Source organism: Engystomops pustulosus, chromosome 3 (assembly GCF_040894005.1).
Source record: "Engystomops pustulosus chromosome 3, aEngPut4.maternal, whole genome shotgun sequence".
In the NCBI taxonomy this organism is placed as follows: domain Eukaryota; kingdom Metazoa; phylum Chordata; class Amphibia; order Anura; family Leptodactylidae; genus Engystomops; species Engystomops pustulosus.
Window position 1 is genome coordinate 60990382 of NC_092413.1, and position 23925 is coordinate 61014306.

Sequence of the window (23925 nt, forward strand, 5' to 3'; positions counted from 1 at the left end):
CTCCGATCCCTCAGTCTGCTCCCCCCTCGGACTTCCTGCCCTGACAACAACTTCACCACTGTCTGACAACCGTGTCTCCTCATCGTCCGACACCTCTTTACACACTTCTTCCACTACGTGAATAATGTCATCATCACCCACAGACTGCGACTGTTGGAAAACCTGGGCATCGGAAAATAGCTCAGCAGCAGCAGGACAAGTGTTTTGTTCCTCAGAGTATGCCGGTTCAAATGCCAAATTTTGGTGGGAGGGGGCAGACTGGGGGGAAGGAGGCTGAGGTGGAGGAGCTGGAGGAGTGCCGATTTCGGTGACATGGGTGGACTGCGTGGAAGACTGACTGGTGGACAAATGGCTAGAAGCATTGTCCGCAATCCACGACATCACCTCTTCGCACTGTTCTGGCCTCAACAGTGCTCTACCACGAGTCCCAGTAACTTGAGACATGATGAACCTAGGGAGTGTACCTCTGCGGCGTTCCCCTGCTCCCCCATCAGCAGGTGGTGTCTCACCCCGCCCAGGACCACGGCCTCTGACCCCTGCAGTAGTTGGACGCCCATGTCCACGCCCTCGTCCTCTACCCCTAGCCCTCGGGTTAAACATTTTCCAAATTAAAGTGTAAACTTGAAAAAAAAATAAATTTGTGTTTATTTTTTTTTAGTTTTTTTTTTTTTTAACAAAACGATGCTATCCTATTGCTATGGCTAGTTTCTAACCTACACTGACAGCACACAACTGGATTTTGTGCTTTGCAAGATGAGTTTGAGCTATAAAATGAAATAAAGGTAAAAAAAAAAAAAAATCAGCAGACTCTGCCTAATTCTACTCAAACCCCTAATAAATTGTCCCACTTCGGTGTTTGAGGTGGATATGCGTGTCACTAAGAGCTAAACACAACGGTCGCAGGTCTCCCAGCAAATTCCTCACAGTATGGTACTAGCTGCACTACTAGTGCCAGCAAGCCCAGCCACAAGCAAACAAAAAAAAGGAAAATATAACGCTATTGTAGGCCTAAGTAAGCCGTTGGGGTTCTCCTATGGCTATTTTGTAGCCTACAATGAGAGCACACTGCTTTGCAAGATGAGTTTGAGCTATAAAATGAAATACAGCTAAAAAAAAAAAAAAAAATCAGCAGACTCTGCCTAATTCTACTCAAACCCCTAATAAATTGTCCCACTTCGGTGTTTGAGGTGGATATGCGTGTCACTAAGAGCTAAACACAACGGTCGCAGGTCTCCAAGCAAATTCCTCACAGTATGGTACTAGCTGCACTACTAGTGCCAGCAAGCCCAGCCACAAGCAAACAAAAAAAAGGAAAATATAACGCTATTGTAGGCCTAAGTAAGCCGTTGGGGTTCTCCTATGGCTATTTTGTAGCCTACAATGAGAGCACACTGCTTTACAAGATGAGTTTGAGCTATAAAATGAAATACAGCTAAAAAAAAAAAAAAAAATCAGCAGACTCTGCCTAATTCTACTCAAACCCCTAATAAATTGTCCCACTTCGGTGTTTGAGGTGGATATGCGTGTCACTAAGAGCTAAACACAACGGTCGCAGGTCTCCAAGCAAATTCCTCACAGTATGGTACTAGCTGCACTACTAGTGCCAGCAAGCCCAGCCACAAGCAAACAAAAAAAAGGAAAATATAACGTTATTGTAGCCCTAAGAAGGGCTGTTGGGTTCTTGTAGAATCACTCCTGCCTAACACTATTCTAATAGAACACCCTAACGCTTTCCCTCACCAGCAGCAGCTCTCTCCCTAGCGGCATCCAGACACAGAATGATCCGAGCAGCGCAGGCAGGGGCTAGTCTATTCCAGGGTCACCTGATCTGGCCAGCCAACCACTGCTATCGACGTTTAAGGGTACCACGTCATGCTGGGTGGAGTGCAGAGTCTCTTGGCTTGTGATTGGCTCTGTTTCTGGCCGCCAAAAAGCAAAACGGCGGGAGATGCCATTTTCTCGAGCGGGCGAAGTATTCGTCCGAGCAACGAGCAGTTTCGAGTACGCTAATGCTCGAACGAGCATCAAGCTCGGACGAGTATGTTCGCTCATCTCTAGTAGCATGTCATTTTAATGAGAGGCATTTTGTGTTTTACATGCCAGGTCTGTCATCATGGGAGTAGGTTATTAGGGGGATATATGGAATACGGACTTATAAGTCATAGAAATGTCTTCATTAAACAAAAAATTACTGGAAAGTTCCAATAAAAAATTTTTAATGAAATTTTTAAAACTTCGTAATAAACAATATCCTAGCATTTCTATTTAACCTGCAGTATGTGAGGAATATTTGTGGTAGCCAATATTGCTGACTGGAAGGATTAGGAATATGGGGGCTGGGATCCAGCTATTTTTCTGGATTTATGAGGTTTTTTTTTATACTTGTGTGCAGGAGGCAAGTAAAGGCTGTTTTTTAAAAATGTTTAGCTAAATAAAAATCTTGTTTCTTAACATTGACTTTAGGGAAGTGTTCCATGTTCCTGAAGATATGCTTTTAGTACTGAAGACATATACAAACCTCCAAGCCTGTGCCCTTCACGTTATTAATAATGACACACTGGAAGAGATACCTTGGGTGTGTAACAGAGTAGCACCATTTATATACAACAAAAACATGGTGAGTGAGTCAAGCCAATATCATAACAGACTTTTTCTGTTCTGAAGCTGCTTGGTAAATATGGTTCTCAGCAGTGGTGTAGTAGGTAGAGACTTCAAATTTAGGCTGTCTGCATTTCCCATGAATCCTTGTGTTTTCTCATTAAAGGAAACCTACCACCGCTCGCATGATGAAATCATGCGAACACAACCCTGTAGGCTATTTAATTGTAAAACAGTAGAATGGCACTCACCACAGCTTCTCCTTTCAGTCCAATTTGTTGTAGTATACTCAAATAAACATGGTGTGCAAGTCACACTTCACAGGGAGGGGAAGACGCAAAGACTCATACAAAGGTAAGGTACATGACAGCTGTTTCGTGCTCATGGTGCTTCATCTGACTTGCCTGTTCAACAACATACAATCGAATGGCTATTTAAACTCAGTAAGGCCCGCCCCCTTATTAGGAATCGGGTTCTTATTGGTGCTTCTCAGCTTCGTAATATATATGAGAAATACGGCCACTCTAACAACCTACTAAGTATCGGGTTGTTAGAGTGGCCATATTTGGCATATAATAAGAAGCTGAGAAGCACCAATAAGAACCCGATTCCTAATAAGGGGGCGGGTCTTACTGGGTTTAAATAACTATTGCATATTGTTTAACAGGCAAGTCAGATGAAGCGCCGTGAGCGCGAAGCAGCTGTCATGTATCTTACCTTTGCATAAGTCTTTGTGTCTTCCCCTCCCTGTGAAGCTGTGCAAGAGTCAGTGTCTGTGCATGCACGGTAAATGCAGAGAGCTCGGTTACGTCACACATAGGAAGAAGGAGGCGGGAATAGTTAAAAATCGGAAGCCATCGACAGACGGCTGATGACGCAGGGATAGCACTGGGGGGCTAATTTACATATGTAAGTTAATCGTTTCCTTAAAGGAATTTAGCAGTAAATCCAGTAAAATTCCTACAAGTTAATCCGCTAAACACTGCATTGTGTACATACAGTACCTATATAGTGACTAGCCTGGCAGCTTTTATCTCATGGAGGAGCATGGACCATTGGAGTAGTTATGAGTAGTACAAACCAGCAGTGAAATAGTTACTAGTCTGTGTTGTATAGGCACTAAGGGCTAAGCTTTAGCTTCTCTGATGTGCAGAAAGTACCTGGAGAGCACAAGGTGGGGGAGGGGATACAAAGAAGTGTATGACACAGTTTGAGGTGCAGAGCGATAGACAAAAAAGTTCTGCAGAATCACTGGCTTTGAGGGACCAATAGGGAGCATGGGAAATCTCTGTACCTTGCTATTCTGTGTAGAAGACTTCTGCATACACACCACTAAACATACTCAGTTATACACAGAGAGCACCTCCCCCTCCTCTCTTCAGAGTAAGCAGGAAGCAACAGTTACTCCCTTCTTTAAAATCATATTACTAAACAACTCTACGTAATTAAAGGAAAAATCAGCACAGCCAGGCTACTTCAGAGCCAGGCTAACCTGAGGAGGAAAACAAAGAAACTGCTACACATAGGTAATCAAAATACTAGGCAAAGTGGTTCTACATCCCAAGATGCATTGATTTGTGAAAAACCACAATTACTTGTGATATAGAATAATTCAAGTCCTGGGCACAGCTGAGGCCATTGACTGTCTGAGGCTGGCTCCGTGACCTCTAGCACTTCCAGCTCACCTGACAGCTACAAACAGGAGTCTGTTCCAGTGCTGTTCCAGGGTTAGAACATGTTTTTTTTTTCTTTGGTACACTTTTTTTCTCTGACCCCCCAGGAAAAATACCTTTTGTGATTTATCTAATATGTAATCACATTTTATATATAATTTCAGAAGGGGTATACATTAGTAGCTGAAGCACATACCGGTGAATTTTCTGTGGCTTCTGGGAAATGGAGATTAAGACTCATTTGGGCCTGTAATCCTTTACCGATATTTGCACGCGATACAGTAAATAATGCCTTCTCTATTAAAGAAATCAGAGACTATTATATACCCAACAAGAAAGAAATTATATTTAGGTAAGTACACATACTAATGTTTTCAGTTTGTATTTTTCCAAAATCAAGGTAACATAGTATTTGACCCTAACAACCACCCGACCAGGATAGTTTTTAACTTAGGTTTCATTTCATGCTCCTATCCAATTACACCAAGCTCCGATTTTGCCTCATACCAAAAGAATATGGGAGCGTTTTATAACTTTTAATTATGATAGAAAAGGATTTGTTTCCTGAAACTGGACAACCACTTTAAGCACTGTGGCTACACTTTGTGGCAGCTGTAAATTGTATTATGGCTTCATCCTATTCAAATGCCCCAGTCACCAAAAAAGAGCTTTATAGGATACAGGAAGTGGATCCCCATCAATCTGCACATGGTAAAAAAGAGAATTATATCATAATTGTATTATTTTCAAATTATTTAGTATCTACTTATCGGAGATATTTTATAAACTGAGGAATTTATAAGTAAACATATTAAAACATTGTTTTAAAAGCTTCAGGCTTCCAACAGACTATCACACAACAGATGGTGGACAAGTGACTTGTTCATCCGTTTCTTTTTAGTAGCATAAATCTTTTGCCAGGAATAAGCCAGGAGTCTCTATATATGTGACATTATGATTTCTTTATTCTGCTCCCTTGACATAGGTACAGCATAAAAGCAGCAATGGACCACATTGCAACCGTGCAGGTACAAACCTCTAAGTCGGATGTATTTATTAAGATACAGATCCTTGATAATGATGAAGAAGTTGTAAGTGCTTCAGGCAAAGGCCAAGCACTGATACCAGGATTTTGCTTCATGCCAAATGAAAGGCCTTTAAGCTCTCACTGTGAGTATTTCTATTGTTACACTATTGAATTTATCCACTGCTATTTATTTAATTGTTACACTATTGAATTTATCCACTGCTATTTAATTGTTACACTATTGAATTTATCCACTACTATTTATTTAATTTGCTATTGCTATATTAAATTTAACTTTTTGGTATATATATTTAAGAATCTTAAAGCCCACTAAACTACTAGTCTCCTTAGGTAGAGTATGAAATGTCCTTTCTAGAATTCCATCTTTTATATGAAATCTCACATGTTTAGTTATAAAAAAAAAAAACTCCCCCACAATCAGACATATATGACTCTTTTCATCCCATTTTTACATGAGATGATTCATGTACCTACCTGACTGTACTTGTGGCTTTTATCTTAAAGAAGAGTTTGTCTGCTACAACCTTGCGGGAGTGCTGGAGGTTTTTCCAAGTTACTTCAGTCATATTGCAGGGGTAGTGCCCACTCAGAAGCACTTGTGCTTGGGTTAGAACTTTTTGTGTCAAATTAAAGATCCCATCTTTCCGATCCCATTGCAAGCTTATGGCTCTGTGAGTTAGAGGCAGTAGCAACAAAGCCATAGGCCCAATGTAAATTGAAATATAAGATCCTTATCTTTAATATGGCACAAAAAGCATGTTTCTAGGTACTATAGAACTAAAGCTTCTAAAGTGACACTACTGCTGCAACAACTGAATTTGACTCATCTCGCTTGAAATGAAGCAACCCCAGCAACCCAGGTGCGTTTCATTCTAGCTTATGTGAATCAAATTCCAGGCTATAATTATGTCAAACTTGCTATTAAACATGTGGTCTATTGGGTGAGAAAACTGATTGCGTCAAGGTTGTTGAGCTCTGTTCCTCCAACTTTGGGAGAATTTCGGGGTAGAATGGCCCAGTTAGTTAAAATGGAAAAGGGGGTTTATATGGAGAGCAAAGCCATGTCAGTATTTGATAACGTGTGAGGTGAGTGGCCTGGAGTACAAGTCTTCAGATAAGCAAACTAGTTAGGGTTTGTATGTATATGAGGTATAATTAAATTAGCTGGTACAGTGGTACAAACGCAGTAAGTGAGATACAGTTGTCCACAGAACCTCCAGTATGGCACAACAATCTCCCACAACCCTGAATGGCTGAAAGTCCCCTTTCCTAGCCACAGTAAATTGGAGACTTATCAATACAGTAGGCTGTCACCAACTGCTCATTTCATGTAAGCTCAGTCTGTAACAGGATTATATCGGGTGAGAAGTCAACCCGGACATGGGGATTTGTGGATCAAAATAAGAGAACAATGCAGATAAAACAGGATTCAGAATAGATATATCTTTGCAGTTTAACAGAGAGTATGTTACAAATGTAGTACTACAAGTTTTAGCAATTCATAAGTCAGTTGTGCTGGACTAATTGGGGAAAATTAGTCCACACTTGAAGAATCTTCCTGCTTTTGATATAATGGTAAATAATTCCCCTTGGCGAAGACAATGGGCACAAGGGGTGATTTGCTTATATTAGCTGTAGACACACCCCTTGACCCAGTTGAAGGATCTAGATAAAAATTCCATCTTGGATCAAATCATGAACTTGGATAAGTCCTAACTGCTTAATGGGAGTTCATTGGATTAGGGTTCTAGTCTCATCAGATCCATCCGGATCTGTAGATTCTGTTGAGACCAAACATGACCCATTATGCTCCCACTGAGAGTTCTGTGTATCTCCTTTTCCATGGCTGCATGAACAAAGTAAGACCCAGGGATGTGTTTGCCTCATTGTCCTGATCTCAGGTGTGTATTTGGCCTCTGGCTAAGATAGGCCATAACTCGATAACTGGCATGTGGAGTTATTGGATTTATTACTCATAGTATAGTGGAGGAACTTTTGTTGCCTATAGGTGTGGTCTAAGCCTTTCAACCCTATACCTCCCAGAGAGTTAATTACGCTATTCAGATAAGGCTAGGGGAAATGAGTGACATGTGAACAGGCACTGTGGAACTAAGTGCTCACTGGCTTTCATCACAGGTGCATTTTAGGAGGTGCCTCCTTTATTTCAGTTGAGTTAAAGGGGTACAGGTAGTCCCCGGGTTACGTACAAGATAGGGACTGTAGGTTTGTACTTAAGTTGAATTTGTATGTAAGTCGGATCTAAGATTGTGGTCCCGTTATAACAGTGGCTTGTAAAGCGCTTCTGTGCGCATAAAGAACAAGCCGCGGGTGTAACATGACCGCGATCTTAGTGATGCCAGCTGAGGGGTTGGTAACTAAGGACATTGTCGTGCGATACCAGCGGCTTGTTCCTTATGCGCACGGAAGCGCTTTACAAGTCGCTGGTACCGCGCAACAGCATCCTTAGTTACCTCACCCTCCGCTTTCAGGCAGCGACGGCACACACAAGAGCAGGATAAGTGCTACTGCGATCCGAGGAACGGGTCAACCCTAGATACAAACGGGGTCCTGCCTGTATTCTCGTCTTGGTATTCATATCCAGATTCATTAATCTGCCATATATAAACATTTCTTCAATTAGATGTTATGAAAAAAAATTTACCTGTGTGAAGATAATTTCTCATAAATGTAGTCATATGGTCCCTTAGAAACTAGACTGTGTCCCTGGATACGGCCACCTCTGCTGGAGTGATTGCACAAAGAAACAAAAATTTTTGGTATATGAAATGTCCGGGAGTTACTGCATGTCCCACAGCCGTCCTGTGGTACTGATTGCTGAAGCCAGGAGGTCAGGCAGGACTCAATAGTGCATCTGTGGCCATTGCTGCCAAAATGTGAGTTGGTCGTATCTGAGGAAGCCATCTCGTTTCTAAGGGACAACATGACTGCATTTATGAGAAATTATCTTCACAAAGGAACATTTTTTTTTAATAACATCCAATTACAGAAATGTTTACATAAGGAATTAAATTAAATTTAAATGCCGAGATAGGAAAACCCCTTTAATTTATCTCAGTTAAGAGAAGTCATATTTGCCTGACTTTGAGAGAGTTTTTTTTTTATAGGTAAAGGATTGAGATTACAAATAAAAGAGGGAATTTTATTGAGTAGAATCACCATTTTGAGTTAGTACAGCCATAAGTTTTTTTCACACCTGGATTTGGGAATTCTTTCTTGCAAATCCTCTCAAGGTCACTTAGGTTGGATGGTGGCCATTGGTGGACAGCCATTTTCAAGTCTCTCCAGAAATGCTCAATTGGGTTTAGGTCAGGGTTCCGGCTGGGCCAGTCAAGAATGGAAGACAGAGTTGTTCTGAAGCCACTGCTTTGTTATTTTAGCTGTGTGCTTAGGATCATTGTCTTGTTGGAAGGTGAACCATCAGCCCATTCTCAGGTCCAGAGCACTCTGGAAGAGGTTTTCATCAGGGATATCTTTGTACTCTTTGACTGCTTTCATTTCCACCAATTGCAACCAGCTGGAAAACACCCCCACAGCATGATGCTGCCACCATGTTTAACTTTTTGTATTGTATTTGGCAGATGATGAGCTTTGTCTGGTTTTCTACACACATACCGCTTAGAATTAAAACCAAAAAGTACAACCTAAGTCTCATCAGACCAGAGAATCCCATCTCTCATAGTTTGGGAGTCGTTCATGTGTTTTCTTGCATGTGGGCACTGGCAGGCACTGAGAAGAGCCTTTCATTGGCACACTTTGCACACTTTGGATGAGGGCTGCAGTGATATTTGACTTTGTGGACCTTTCTCCCTACTGCAGCCTTAAGTGCTGAAGAAATTCTTTTGTAACCTTGGCTAGATGTGTGCCTTGTCACAATTCTGTCTCTGAGCTCCTTTGGCAGTTCATTAGACCTCATGATTCTCATGTGCTCTGACATGCACTGTGAGCTGTGAGGTCTTGTATAAACAAACAGCTGTGTGCCTTTCCTAATGAAGTCCAGTCAGTTTAATTAAACACAGCTGGACTCCAATGAAGGAGTAGAACCATCTCAAGGAGGATCAGAAAGAAATGGACAGCATTTGAGTTAAATATGAGTGTCACAGCAAAGGGTCTGAAAACTTATGACCATGGGATATTTCAGTTTTTCCTATTTCATAAATTAGCAAAAATATCTACAATACTGTTTTTTCTGTCAAGGTGGGGTGTTGAGTGTACATTAATGAGCAAAAAAAAAACAACCAATTGGCTGCAATAAAACAAAGAGTGAAACATTTTATTGGGTCTGAATACTTTCCGTGCTCACTGTAAGTGGTTTATCATGCTTGATTTTGATGGTAGTTTCCTTTAAAATGTACAGTATTTTTGGCTTATTTTTATCTTAATATAACACATATACATATATACAATTTAACAGCCAGCAAAAGCCAGGTTTTATTAAGTGGAACAAAGAAGGGAAGAATAAATTCAGGTGGGAGCCAAAAAAATAACAAAACACCTTCAAGACCTGGGAGCATCGCTGAAACTCAACATTCAACTGAGAAAGAAACAACAGAAGAAAAAGTGTCATCACCACAGCCGGTAATAGTTGTTCTTTATTTTTAAATTTAATAATCAATTGGAGGCCCAAAGGAAGGGCAGTAAAAACATTAGCATATTTGCTCTGCTGTTAATGCAAAAATCCTAATACAAATCATATAAACACATATATTATGGAACTTACACTTTTTCCCCATTCTCTTGCTGTGAAATAAAGCAGCATAAATCACCTGAAAGGTTTTCTTAAACACATTTTTATTTTACTGCTTGTTATCTATTACCATGAAAAAAAACCATAGAAAATTTTGAAGGGGGCATGTCCAGACTGCTCTATCTACTGTGGCCATCCCTGCTAAGCCGACCTTTCTCCCACGGGCAACAGAAGGCATACTACGGCCCCTTGCACAAGAACATATGCTTGCCTTGGCCGTAGCGCTGCTCGCCTCTCTCCATAGAGAATTGAGCGGACGTCACCATAGTATGGTGAAATATAGGACAAGCCCTATATTTTCCCGTGGAAGGAAAATGGGCACTGATATCGGTCCCCCACATGTTTTTGTGCCTGACGCTTTGGGTGCCTCCCGTGAATGGGCGGTCAACCCTGCTCTCTGGACGGTGGATAATTTCCTCCTTACAGAGACTCCATAGGCTCCAAGATAGTACCGTTTCGCTGGACCCATCTCCAGCAAAGTTGCAATTCTGCTTGGCTGCAATTGTTCCTCCCCAGACCTCACAGGCAGCTTCAGCCTCTCCCTTCCTGCAGGCAATGACCTCTGGTGATTCCATAAAAGTACTTCAAGGGTCCAAATCTCCTCAGTAACTGCCTCCCTCAGTGAAGAGACCTCTTCTGGATATATTAAGAAATATACGCTGGGTTTTTATTTAGTCTTTTGGCCTGTAGGGATGTTAGAACAGACACCATACACTCCTGTGTGGACATACAAAATGTGTGCAAAGCTCTTTATCTTTCTACATCCAAAGCCCAAATCTGCTCAGTCACTATCATTGCATCAGGTGGACACTGATTCCTAGGCGATACTTATTGATCTGACCTTGTGGGCCTTGTGCCCCTCTATGCTTCAGGCCTTTTCTGCCTAACACCTCCCTCTGCGGCAGGCAGCAGGTCCTGCCATCACTTATGATGGAGCCCAGAGACCTAGACTATGCAGCTCCACTCCCTACCCTCATACAAACTCACAGGGCTGGTCTCCCTAGTTATATCCCTCCTCTGCCCTTGACTCCTGTGCACCCAGATTGGTGGTCCCACTTAACATGACTTCCACACTATACTACCCCACAGTTCTTTCTGGTACACAAGTGGCAGGTTGCTCTTTCATTTCCTCACTGTGGCAAAGTATATTATCCTTTTACTGCCATCAGTGTCAGATCTTTATGCCTGCATAAGAAACATACTGGCTTTTCTCTGCCATACCATAGACAATTTAACTTATGATAAAAAATAATTCGGTATCCAGCCTTGTCAGGAACAACTCCATCTCTTTATTTAGGCAAATTGTAAAAATCCATAACAAGTAATCTTTGCCAGCGCGTTTCGAAGGGACTAACCTAAGACAATTTAACTTATACCTGGTCTCACCTGGACTGCTATACTGTAAGTCTGTCCTCCTGACAAACTGTCTGATTAAACTACTCCATCTACTTCAGGTACTTCATATGATCATATAGGTGTTTCTTTTATCTCCACTTCTCTGACTTGCATGATAAATTCTTCAATCTAGTTTAAATTACTGTTTGTGTTTCTTTTATGTTTTATTTTTTAATTTATTGTAAAATTTCTTGATGATTCAAAACAAAGAGTTAAATAAAATGAAAATGTTGAATCAGGATCATTTGAAAATTAGCATAATTTTTCATGTTTCAAACTGTCATTACTGAGTTGTGAAAGTTTGATACTATGCAGTGGCGTAACTAGGAGAGGCAGGGCTGCATTGCAGACTTCTGAATGGGGCCCTCCTTCCCCATACATATTTATATACCCACAAATGTGAGTTACAGTTACACAGTACACATATAGAGCATAATGCAGTATATATACACATAAAACATTCTGTACACATACAGCATATATGCATCACAGATACAGCATATATACATCACATATATGTCATACACATATTATGTTGTACAATGAGCAGCATAATATGTATATAATGGGGTGCATTCTCCATTCTTTAGTTTGTCAGGTTGGATGATGGGGCCCCCTGACGCTGTGGGCCCCATAGCAGCTGCTATGGCTGCTACCACTGTAATTAAGCCCCTGATACTATGATATACTATGAGTTGATACCCCAAAAAAGTGATCAATAAAATTCCAAACCATGCAGAGTAGCATACCCATCTTGCTCTGTATTGTTTATGCTCAGTGAGACAATATTATGCAGTGAATTGAAGATAAAGCCGTTACTGAGCCTTCTCTATAGCCGGTAAGTCAGGGGTAGGGAACCTATGGCTCGGGAGCCGGATGTGGCTCTTTTAATGGCTGCCTCTGGCTCACAGACAAATCTAATAAATAGTGATTGGCGCAGTGTGCGTATAAGACACACACAGCTATGGTCACTAGACGTGTGATCCCGGTGCTAATGCTGCCTGCATCAGTGCTAAGGTGATGGCGCCTGGGTCATAGAGAGGACACCCAATGCCAGCGTTCATTCTTCTCTATGACTTAAGCACCTTTGCCTAAGCAATGATGGCAGCGCCTGGGTCATAGAGAACTACAAGGGAGTGACAAGGAGCCAGCTGCAGGGAGCATAGGTAGGTTAGTATTACATTTTTTTGGCTGTGACTACCTATATACTGGGGGCATGTGCTGAGGCTACCTATCTACTGGGGGGCCATGTGCTGTGGCTACCTATCTACTGGGGGCATGTGCTGTGACTACCTATCTACTGGGGGCATGAGCTGTGGCTACCTATCTACTGGAGGACATGTGCTGTGGCTATCTATCTACTGGGGGCATGAAGTGTGACTACCTATCTACTGGGGGCATGAGCTGTGGCTACCTATGTGCTGTGGCTATCTATCTACTGGGGGCATGAGCTGTGGCTACCTATGTGCTGTGGCTATCTATCTACTGGGGGCCATGTGCTGTGGCTACCTATCTACTGGGGGCCATGTGCTGTGGCTACCTATCTACTGGGGGCCATGTGCTGGGGCTACCTATCTACTGGGGGCATGAGCTGTGGCTACCTATCTACTGGAGGACATGTGCTGTGGCTATCTATCTACTGGGGGCATGAGCTGTGGCTACCTATCTACTGGGGGATATGTGCTGTGGCTATCTATCTACTGGGGGGCCATGTGCTGTGGCTACCTATTTACTGGGAAAGCTTGTGCTGTGGCTACCTATCTACTAGGGGGCATGTGCTGTGGCTACTTATCTACTGGAGGACATGTGCTGTGACTACCTATATACTGGGGGATATGTGCTGTGACTACCTATTTACTGGGGGACATGTGCTGTGGCTACCTATCTACAGGGTAGCATGTGCTGTGGCTACCTATCTACTGGGGGACATGTGCTGTGACTACCTATTTACTGGGAGGCATGTGCTGTGGCTACCTATCTACTGGGGGGTCATATGCTGTGGCTACCTATCTACTGGGGGGCATGTGCTGTGGCTACCTATCTACTGGGGGCATGTGCTGTGGCTACCTATCTACTGGAGAACATGTGCTGTGGCTACCTATCTACTGGGGGGCATGTGCTGTGGCTACCTATATACTGGGGGGCATGTGCTGTGGCTACCTGTCTACTGGAGGGCATGTGCTGTGGCTACCTATCTACTGGAGGACATGTGCTGTGGCTACCTGTCTACTGGAGGACATGTGCTGTGGCTACCTATCTACTGGGGGACATGTGCTGTGGCTACCTGTCTACTGGAGGACATGTGCTGTGGCTACCTGTCTACTGGAGGACATGTGCTGTGGCTACCTATATACTGGGGGGCATGTGCTGTGGCTACCTATCCACTGAGGATCATGTGCTGTGGCTAAATATCAACTGGGGGCATGTGCTTTGGTTCCCTATCTACAATGGGCATGTTCTATGACTACCTATCTACTGGGGGCATATTCAAATTGTATGGCTCCCACAGAATTACACGTTAAAATATGTGACATTCATTGCTCTCTCAGCCAAAAAGGTTCCTGATCCCTGCGGTAAGTCTTTGCTGCATATTGCAGCAAAGCCTTACCGATAACAACCGGCTAGCTTCAATGCGCCGCCATCTTTCTGAGGATCGCTGAGGAGCGGCGATCCGTCGTCATGGTAGCCTCGGGTCTTTAGAAGACCCAAGGCTACTTCGGCTTAACCCATGCATTACAATGTGCTATCAGCACATTGTAATGTATGAGGAATACAATCCACATTGTACTGTACTGTAGTATGGCAGTATATGGTAGGATCTTACAGACAACCTAGGGTTAAAGAAAAATAGTAAAAAAAAAATATATAATAAAAAACCTAAAAACTCAAATCATCCCCTCCCTTTCCCTAGAACTAATATAAATATAAATATACAGTAAAAATCATAAACACATTAGGTATCGCCGCATCAGAAAATGCCCAATCTATCAAAATATAATTACCGTTTTTTCACTGCATTTAACCTTGTAACGGAAAATTGCGCCCAAAGTCGAAAATGGCACTTTTTTGCCATTTAAAAAAAAATTTAAAAATTCTATAAAAAGTTATCAATAGGTTGCACAGTACTAAAAATGATAACATTGTAAATGTCATCAAAATCCACAAAAAAAACAACACCACCCAGAGCTCCATACACCAAAGTATAAAAAAGTTATTACCTCCAGAAGATGGCAGAATCCCCCAAAAACTTTTTGTACAGGAGGTTTTAAATTTTTTAAATGTATGAAAACATTATAAAACCTGTACAAATCTGGTATCCCCATAATCGTAACGATCCAAAGAATAAAGTAAACATGTCATTTGGGGCGTACAATGAAATCCGTAAAATCCAAGCCCACAAGAATATGGCACAAATGCATTTTTTTTTTAACAATTTCACTGCATTTGGAATTTTTTTCCCGCTTCCCAGTACACGGCATGGAATATTAAATACCACCAATTTGAAGTGTAATTTGTTACGCAGAAAATAAGCCATCACACAGCTCTGTACATGGAAAAATAAAAAAGTTATAGATTTTTGAAGGTGGGGAGTGAAAAATTAAAACGCAAAAACGAAAAAGGGCTGCGGCGTTAAGGGGCTAAACATGTTTCATATGAAATCTGTAAGAATTAGAGATGAGTGAGCACTAAAATGCTCGGGTACTCGTTATTCGAGACGAACTTTTCCCGATGCTCGAGTGCTCGTCTCGAATAAAGTCAATGGGAGACTCGAGCATTTTTCAAGGGGACCAAGGCTCTGCACAGGGAAGCTTGGCCAAACACCTGGAAACCTCAGAAAAGGATGGAAACACCACGGAAATGGACAGGAAACAGCAAGGGCAGCATGCATGGATGCCTCTGAGGCTGCTTAATCGCACCATTATGCCAAAATTATGGGCAACAGCATGGCCATGACAGAGTGACCGAATGAGGCTAGATAGCATCTAAAACATCCAATAATTGACCCTGACACTATAGGGGACGGCATGCAGAGGCAGCGGCAGCAGTGGCAGGCTAGAGAGTCTCATGGCGACATACCCTAAATGGACTCAGGTTTCACCAAAGGAGGTGAAATGATTTCCTATGTGAACAAAAGGTTGACGGTATATTTAGTCGATAACACAGCATGGTGGCGACAGTGACCAAGTTCCATAACGTATCTGGTGAAACACCCGAAAAATGAGCCTGACACAGCTCTTTTGATAAGGGGACGACATGTGGAGGCAGCCATGGAGACGACTTCCATGATTAAGAGCGACAGTATGGGGCATTCATATTGCGCTGCTATGATTGCAACTTCAGGTCTCCAGCATGGCGGCGACAGATGGGCCGAGATCCACTATGTATCTGGTGAAACACCTGAAAATTCTGCCTGACACAGCTCGTTTGATAAGGGGATGATGTGCTGCATATCTTCTCGTGCTCCAGCGTCTGGGGTATAGAGAGTTGAAATGAGACATTGGTGGACGCTGTGGAGGATCGTGGAGGCAAAATGGACAGGAAACAGCAGGGGCAGCATGCATGGATGCCTCTGAGGCTGCCTAATCTTGGGATGGAGCTGGCGGTCCACTGCCAGGAGAGCTTTCGCCTGTCCAAGCCCCTGTCTCTCGGCTCCTCCCCCCCCAAAATGGGCCTGGGGGCCAGAAGCGTTTACTTTGAAAAAATTATAATTTTCAAATCAGGCCGGCTCGTTTGAATATTTCACCTAGGAATAATGGAATAGCATAGTGGTTCTATTTTTAATTGTTTTTACGGAAATGGTTCCATGATTAAGAGCGACAGTATGGGGCATCCATATTGCGCTGCTATGATTGCAACTTCAGGTCTCCAGCATGGCTGCGACAGATGGGCCGAGTTCCACTATGTATCTGGTGAAACACCTGAAAATTCTGCCTAACACAGCTCGTTTGATAAGGGGACGATGTATGGAGGCAGTGAACTAGTAGTAGATTAAAGGTGCTGCAGTTAAAACTATGTTAGTTGGATCTTGAGATGGAGCTGGCGCTCCGCTGCCAGGCGACCTTTCGCCAATCCAAGCCCCTGTCTCTAGGCTACTCCCCAAACAGCACTTCTAAGAACCTTTTGTATAAGATCAAGTGTAGTAGCGTTCTTATAAGTTTAGGATATGGCGGGTGAGGGGAATGTAAACAGATGCACAAGAAGCGCTGAAATAATATTGGTAAATGATAAAAGTTTGCCAGTAAATTTTGTGGATTACACAGCAGGGTGGCGACAAAGTTAACAAGTTTGATGTGGAAGCCATGAAAACAACCCAAAATTCTGCCCGACACAGCTCGTTTGATAAGAGGACGATGTATGGAGGCAGTGAACTAGTAGTAGATTAAAGGTGCTGCAGTTAAAACTATGTTAGTTGGATCTTGAGATGGAGCTGGCGCTCCACTGCCAGGCGAGCTTTTGCCAATCTAAGCCCCTGTCTCTAGGCTACTCCCCAAACAGCACTTCTAAGAACCTTTTGTATAAGATCAAGTGTAGTAGCGTTCTTATAAGTTTGGGATATGGGATGAGGATGGTTTGATGTGGAATCCATGAAAACAACCCAAAATTCTGCCTGACACAGTTCGTTTGATAAGGAGACAATGTATGGAGGCAGCTATATGGACGACTTTTGTAGGCAGCTATGGCGATGACGTGTGGAGGTAGCAATGGAGACAGTGTGTGGAGCCAGCTAAAAAGACGACATGTGGAGGCTGCTATGGATACAATTTAATTTGGATAGTGCCTGTATGTGGCAGTCCAAAAAAGTTTTCAAACCAGAGGAGCAGGTAGGTGGTCCTCCAGAAAAATTAAATAGATTGAGTGCCTGTATGTGGCACTCCCAAAAATTGCTTAAAACAGAGGACCGGGTAGGTGGCCCTCCAGAAAAATTAAATACATAGAGTACTATAGCTAGAGCCAGTTGGCCCTGGCAAAAAATAGCCAGTTTCCTATGCTTTAGTGTACAAAGAGGAGGAGAAGGAGGACAATGAGGAGGAGGAGTGCATACATTATTCAGGTTGAGCTTCTTTCACCTGGTGGAGAATGAAAATCCGGAGAAATCCAGGCTTTATTCATCTTGATAAGCGTCAGCCTGTCAGCGCTGTCAGTCGACAGGCGTGTACACTTATCGGTGATGATGCCACCAGCTGCAATGAAAACCCGCTCGGACAACACGCTAGCGGCAGGGCAGGCAAGAACCTCCAAGGCGTACAGCGCCAGTTCGTGCCACATGTCCAGCTTTGAAACCCAGTAGTTGTAGGGAGCTGTGTGATCATTTAGGACGATGGTATGGTCAGCTACGTACTCCCTCACCATCTTTCTGTAAAGATCAGCCCTACTCTGCCGAGACTGAGGACAGGTGACAGTGTCTTGCTGGGGTGACATAAAACTGGCAAAGGCCTTGTAAAGCGTACCCATGCCAGTGCTGGAAAAGCTGCCTGCTCGCCTACTCTCCCTCGCTACTTGTCCCGCAGAAGTACGCCCTCTGCCGCTAGCGCTGTCAGAAGGGAAATACTTTTTCAGCTTGTGCACCAGGGCCTGCTGGTATTCATGCATTCTCACACTCCTTTCCTCTCCAGGGATGAGAGTGGAAAGATTTTGCTTGTACCGTGGTTCCAGGAGAGTGAATACCCAGTAATTGGTGCTGGAATAAATTCTTTGAACGCGAGGGTCACGGGATAGGCAGCCTAGCATGAAATCTGCCATATGCGCCAGAGTCCCAACGCGCAAGAATTCACTCCCCTCACTGGCCTGACTGCCCATTTCCTCCTCCTCCAACTCCTCCAACTCCTCTTCTTCTGCCCATACACGCTGAACAGTGAAGGACTGAACAATGGTCCCCTCTTCTGTCTCGCCAACATTCTCCTCCTCTTCCTCCTCATCCTCCTCCACCTCCTCCGATATGCGCTGAGAAACAGACCTAAGGGTGCTTTGGCTATCAACTAGGGAATCTTCTTCCCCCGTCTCTTGTGACGAGCGCAAAGCTTCCGACTTCATGCTGACCAGAGAGTTTTTCAACAGGCCAAGCAGCGGGATTGGGAGGCTGATGATGGCGGCATCGCCACTGACCATCTGTGTTGACACCTCAAAGTTACTCAGCACCTGACAGATATCAGACATCCACGTCCACTCCTCATTGTAGACTTGAGGAAGCTGACTGACCTTACTACCAGTTCTGGTGGAAGTTGACATCTGGCAGTCTACAATCGCTCTGCGCTGCTGGTAAACTCTGGATAACATGGTTAATGTTGAATTCCACCTTGTGGGCACGTCGCACAACAGTCGGTGAGCGGGCAGTTGGAGGCGGCGCTGCGCTGCCCTGAGAGTGGCAGCATCTGTGCTGGACTTCCTGAAATGCGCACAGATGCGGCGCACCTTCGTGAGAAAATCAGACAGATTGGGGTATGTCTTGAGGAAACGCTGAACTATGAGATTTAACACATGGGCCAGGCATGGCTCATGTGTCAGTCTGCCGAGTTGCAGAGCCGCCACCAGGTTACGGCCGTTGTCACACACAACCATGCCTGGCTTCAGGTTCAGCGGTGCCAGCCACAGATCAGTCTGCGCCGTGATGCCCTGTAATAGCTCTTGGGCGGTGTGCCTTTTATCGCCTAGGCTCAGCAGTTTGAGCACCGCCTGCTGTCGCTTAGCGATGGCACTGCTGCTGTGCCTAGAGCTACCGACTGATGGCGCCATGCCCACGGATGGTAATTCGGAGGAGGAGGTGGAGGAGGGGTGGGAGGAGGAGGAGGCATAGTAGGCCTTTGAGACCTGGACCGAGGTAGGCCCCGCAATCCTCGGCGTCGGCAGTATATGAGCAGCCCCAGGGTCAGACTCGGTCCCAGCCTCCACCAAGTTAACCCAATGTGCCGTCAGCGATATATAGTGGCCCTGCCCGGCAGCACTCGTCCACGTGTCCGTGGTCAGGTGGACCTTGTCAGAAACGGCGTTGGTCAGGGCACGGATGATGTTCTCTGACACGTGCTTGTGCAGGGCTGGGACGGCACATCGGGAAAAGTAGTGGCGGCTGGGGACCGAATACCGAGGGGCGGCCGCCGCCATGAGGTTTCGAAAGGCCTCAGTCTCTACCAGCCTATAGGGCAGCATCTCCAGGCTAAGCAACTTGGAGATGTGGACATTGAGGGCTTGGGCGTGTGGGTGGGTTGCGCTATACTTCCTTTTGCACTCCAGCGTCTGGGGTATGGAGAGCTGAACGCTGGTGGATGCTGTGGAGGATCGTGGAGGCGAAGATGGTTTTTTCGCACGGGAGGTGTTTGGGCCGTGGTCCTGGGCAGGGGGCTGACTAGCAGATGACACAGGGGAAGGAGCAGTGGTGTGCCCGGCCGGAGGTGAACGGGCTTGGTGCCATTGAGTGGGGTGTTTAGCATTCATATGCCTGCGCATACTGGTGGTAGTTAAGCTAATAGTGGTGGAACCCCTGCTGATCCTGGTTTGGCAAAGGTTGCACACCACAGTCCGTCGGTCATCCGGTGTTTCTTTAAAGAACCTCCAGACTTCTGAAAATCTAGCCCTCGCCACGGGAGCTTGACTACGGGCAACATTTGGCGCTGATGCACCAGCTCTGTCCCTGCCTCTCCGTCTGGCCCCACCACTGCCTCTTCCAACTTGTTCTGCTATAGGACTCGCCTCCGTCTCAGAAGCACTGTGTTCGCCCGGCCTATCAACCCAGCTTGGGTCTGTCACCTCGTCATCTTCCGATCCCTCAGTCTGCTCCCCCCTCGGACTTCCTGCCCTGACAACAACTTCACCACTGTCTGACAACCGTGTCTCCTCATCGTCCGACACCTCTTTACACACTTCTTCCACTACGTCAATAATGTCATCATCACCCACAGACTGCGACTGGTGGAAAACCTGGGCATCGGAAAATTGCTCAGCAGCAACCGGACAAGTGGTTTGTGACTGTGGGAAGGGTCCAGAAAACAGTTCCTCAGAGTATGCCGGTTCAAATGCCAAATTTTGCTGGGAGGGGGCAGACTGGGGGGAAGGAGGCTGAGGTGGAGGAGCTGGAGGAGTGCTGATTTCGGTGACATGGGTGGACTGCGTGGAAGACTGACTGGTGGACAAATGGCTAGAAGCATTGTCAGCAATCCACGACATCACCTCTTCGCACTGATCTGGCCTCAACAGTGCTCTACCACGAGTCCCAGTAACTTGAGACATGATGAACCTAGGGAGTGTAGCTCTGCGGCGTTCCCCTGCTCCCTCATCAGCAGGTGGTGTCTCACCCCGCCCAGGACCACGGCCTCTGACCCCTGCAGTAGTTGGACGCCCACGTCCACGCCCTCGTCCTCTACCCCTAGCCCTCGGGTTAAACATTTTCCAAATTAAAGTGTAAACTTCTAATTTTTTTTTTTTGTGTTTATTTATTTTTTTTTTTTTTAACAAAACGATGCTATCCTATTGCCATGGCTAGTTTCTAACCTACACTGACAGCACACAACTGGATTTTGTGCTGTGCCTGATGACTTTGAGCTATAAAATGAAATAAAAAAATGGGGTTACAAAAAATATAACAGAAAAGTAAGCTTCTCTGACACAGAGGAATCCCTGAACAGTCGGTCTTCATCAATCCAGTCCCTAGAGGAACCAACCTCATCCACATCTAATAAAACCTTGACATCCGACAAAACCAACGGTTCATCAAAAAACTGGGTCGGCGTGCCGGAAGGAGGCACCGCAGATATAGGCACCAAAACCAGACAACATCTGCAGAGGGAGAAGAAAAAGCAAGCAATGTAGTCATTAATATGTCAAGCTACATTATTAGTCACGATCAAATAAACGTACTAGAAAAAGGCTTGAATTTTTCTCCGAGCTGCGATTTCGATTTTTATAGAACCATTTTGGATGTGAACCGCCTTGCAAGAAATATCACAATCCGTAAACACTTCTCTGAGTGCGATCTTTCAGATAAGGAGAAACAGACAGAGTATAATGAATACATAAATGGTCTAAATTCTCTAGAGGTGAAAGACACGGATTTCCAGGAACAAGGAAGCACTTTATGTTACCGTGAACTATTATGCAATATTATGGAAGACAACGACGGTGTCTGCGTGCCTTTTTCAACAAGCAATCCCGACTTTTACCCGGTAGGGTCTCGTCCCGCCGTCTTGGACAAATTCCAGGAACTTGTGGAACGGGAACTGGTGAAACTAAAAAATGACAGTATACACAACGAGTCCCCCCCATCCAAGCATTACAAGATCAACAATCTTTCCAGAGGTGAAAGGAAGGCTATGGACGAATTAAGTAACAACACAGACCTGATTATCAGGTCATCAGACAAGGGGGGCAATGTGGTTCTGCTTAATTCCTCTTTATATAAAAATTTAAATGAAAATATACTGAGCGATATAAACACATATAGATCCTTACAAAACAACCCGACAGTTCTTTTCCAAAATAAATTGCAGCGAGTCCTAGAAGAAGGGCTAGCCAGGGGCATCCTTACTAACAAACAGAAGGAATACTTATATGTTAAGTCACCAGTGACCCCAATCTTTCACTCTCTGCCAAAAATCCACAAAGGGGGTTTTCCCCCACCCCTTAGACCCATAGTGGCTGGCATTGGGGGCATGAGTGAAAGATTGGGTGCATGGGTGGACCATTACCTCCAACCACTCACGAAGGTCACCCCGACATATTTACAAGATACAAAACATGTATTAAGGATAGTGGACATTCTGGAATGGAGGGAGGGATACAATTGGGCCACATGTGACGTCACAGCCCTCTATTCGTCCATTCCTCGCGATAGAGGTCTTTTCTTCCTAAAACGTCATCTAGAGAAATTCAGCACATATAGCACCAACCTCTCGGAATATATCATCATTGTAGTCGAATTCCTTCTAAAACACAATTTTTTCCTATTTGACAATCGTTATTATCTGCAAGTAGAGGGGGCACCCATGGGGGCGAAATTTTCCCCCTCTCTAGCGAATATTTATATGTCACAATGGGAAGATTTGTTTCTATTCTCCACCTGCAATCCATTTAGAGAGTCTATAGTCTGGCTAGGACGCTATATAGACGACTTAGTGTGGATCTGGAAAGGTGATAAGCACCAATTTGAAGTTTTTTGTTCCTATCTTAATGAGAATGACATGAACCTTAAATTCACCCACTGTTTTGGTGGACCACGCATTAATTTCCTTGATTTATGTCTGGAGGGGAAAGAAGGCAGGATTACAACTACTCCCTATAGAAAGGATACGGCGGGTAACTCTATTTTACTCGCATCGTCCTGTCATCCACCACACGTAGTGAAAAATATCCCGTATGGGGAGATGATAAGACTACGCAGAAACTGCACAGAGGACATGACATTTAGGGAAGAGAAAAAGACATTAATCCAAAGACTTTCAGAAAGGGAATACAAATCTAGGGATTTGGAGACAGCCAGCAATAAGATAGACAGGATCAAACAAAAAGATCTCATAACACAGAATCTTGGCAAAAGACACAAAAGTAAACAAGACACACAAACAATAGTCTTTTCTACCAACTCTAGCAGACAGTTTAACAAAATTAAACAGGTCATAAATAAGTATATCCCGATTCTGCTACAGGATGACACGATGGTCCCTATAGTTGCAACAGGCATTAAATGTGTCGCCAAACGGGCCAAAACTATAGGCTCAACGGTATCCCCCAGTCTATTTGACAGCACGCGAGACCAACACACTACCCCCAACTGGCTAAGATTCCCTGGGTGTTTCCGATGCGGTCACAATAAATGCAAAGCCTGCTCGTACATTAAGGTCCAAAATAGCTTCCAGTCCTTCTCCACGGGCAAAGTATACAACATCAAAGGTTACATCAATTGTAATTCAGAAAATACGGTATATCTGGCAGGGTGCACGATATGCCGACTACAATATGTCGGGCATACCTCTAATGCACTTAAAGTCAGAATACGTAGACACTTGTCGGATGTGGATAGTGATAATGTCAACATTTCCACACTTTCGAGACATTTTAGAGAAGAACACAATAAATCAACTATAGGATTCTCTTGGTGCGGCATAGAGAGAATTTTTCCATCAAAAAGAGGAGGGAACATCAAGAAACTACTTCACAATAGGGAAACATATTGGATGTTCGTTCTCAATAGTCGCCATCCAGAGGGCTTAAATAAAAGATTGGATCTCATAACCACTTATTGAGTCCAACAATCTTGATATATGTTAAATCCCAATTTGAGAGTATAGATACCTCTTCATCCCTTTATGCTTAGAGTTTCAGGCAGATCCCCCTTTTTTCTGTACAGGTATAGGTGCATGTATTATACTGAGAGATCCCACTATTCACTGTACATCGATTTTCAGTTTACAGTCACTCTAATATCACTTCACTTGAAATCGGCCATTTAGTTGTCTAACCAT

At 44.1% G+C, this 23925-nt stretch overlaps 1 protein-coding gene across 8 annotated transcripts in view; it reads left to right on the forward strand.

Annotated features, from left to right (window-relative positions):
* Nucleotides 1-23925, forward strand: part of ADGB (androglobin) — a 261865-nt gene that overhangs the window by 150521 nt on the left and 87419 nt on the right. For all 8 annotated transcript variants that reach the window (XM_072140923.1, XM_072140925.1, XM_072140926.1 and 5 more), the window contains 4 exons: nt 2464-2617; nt 4436-4623; nt 5257-5441; nt 9752-9915. In XM_072140923.1, coding sequence (XP_071997024.1) covers nt 2464-2617; nt 4436-4623; nt 5257-5441; nt 9752-9915 — 691 coding nt within the window. The remainder of the gene's footprint in view (nt 1-2463; nt 2618-4435; nt 4624-5256; nt 5442-9751; nt 9916-23925) is intronic.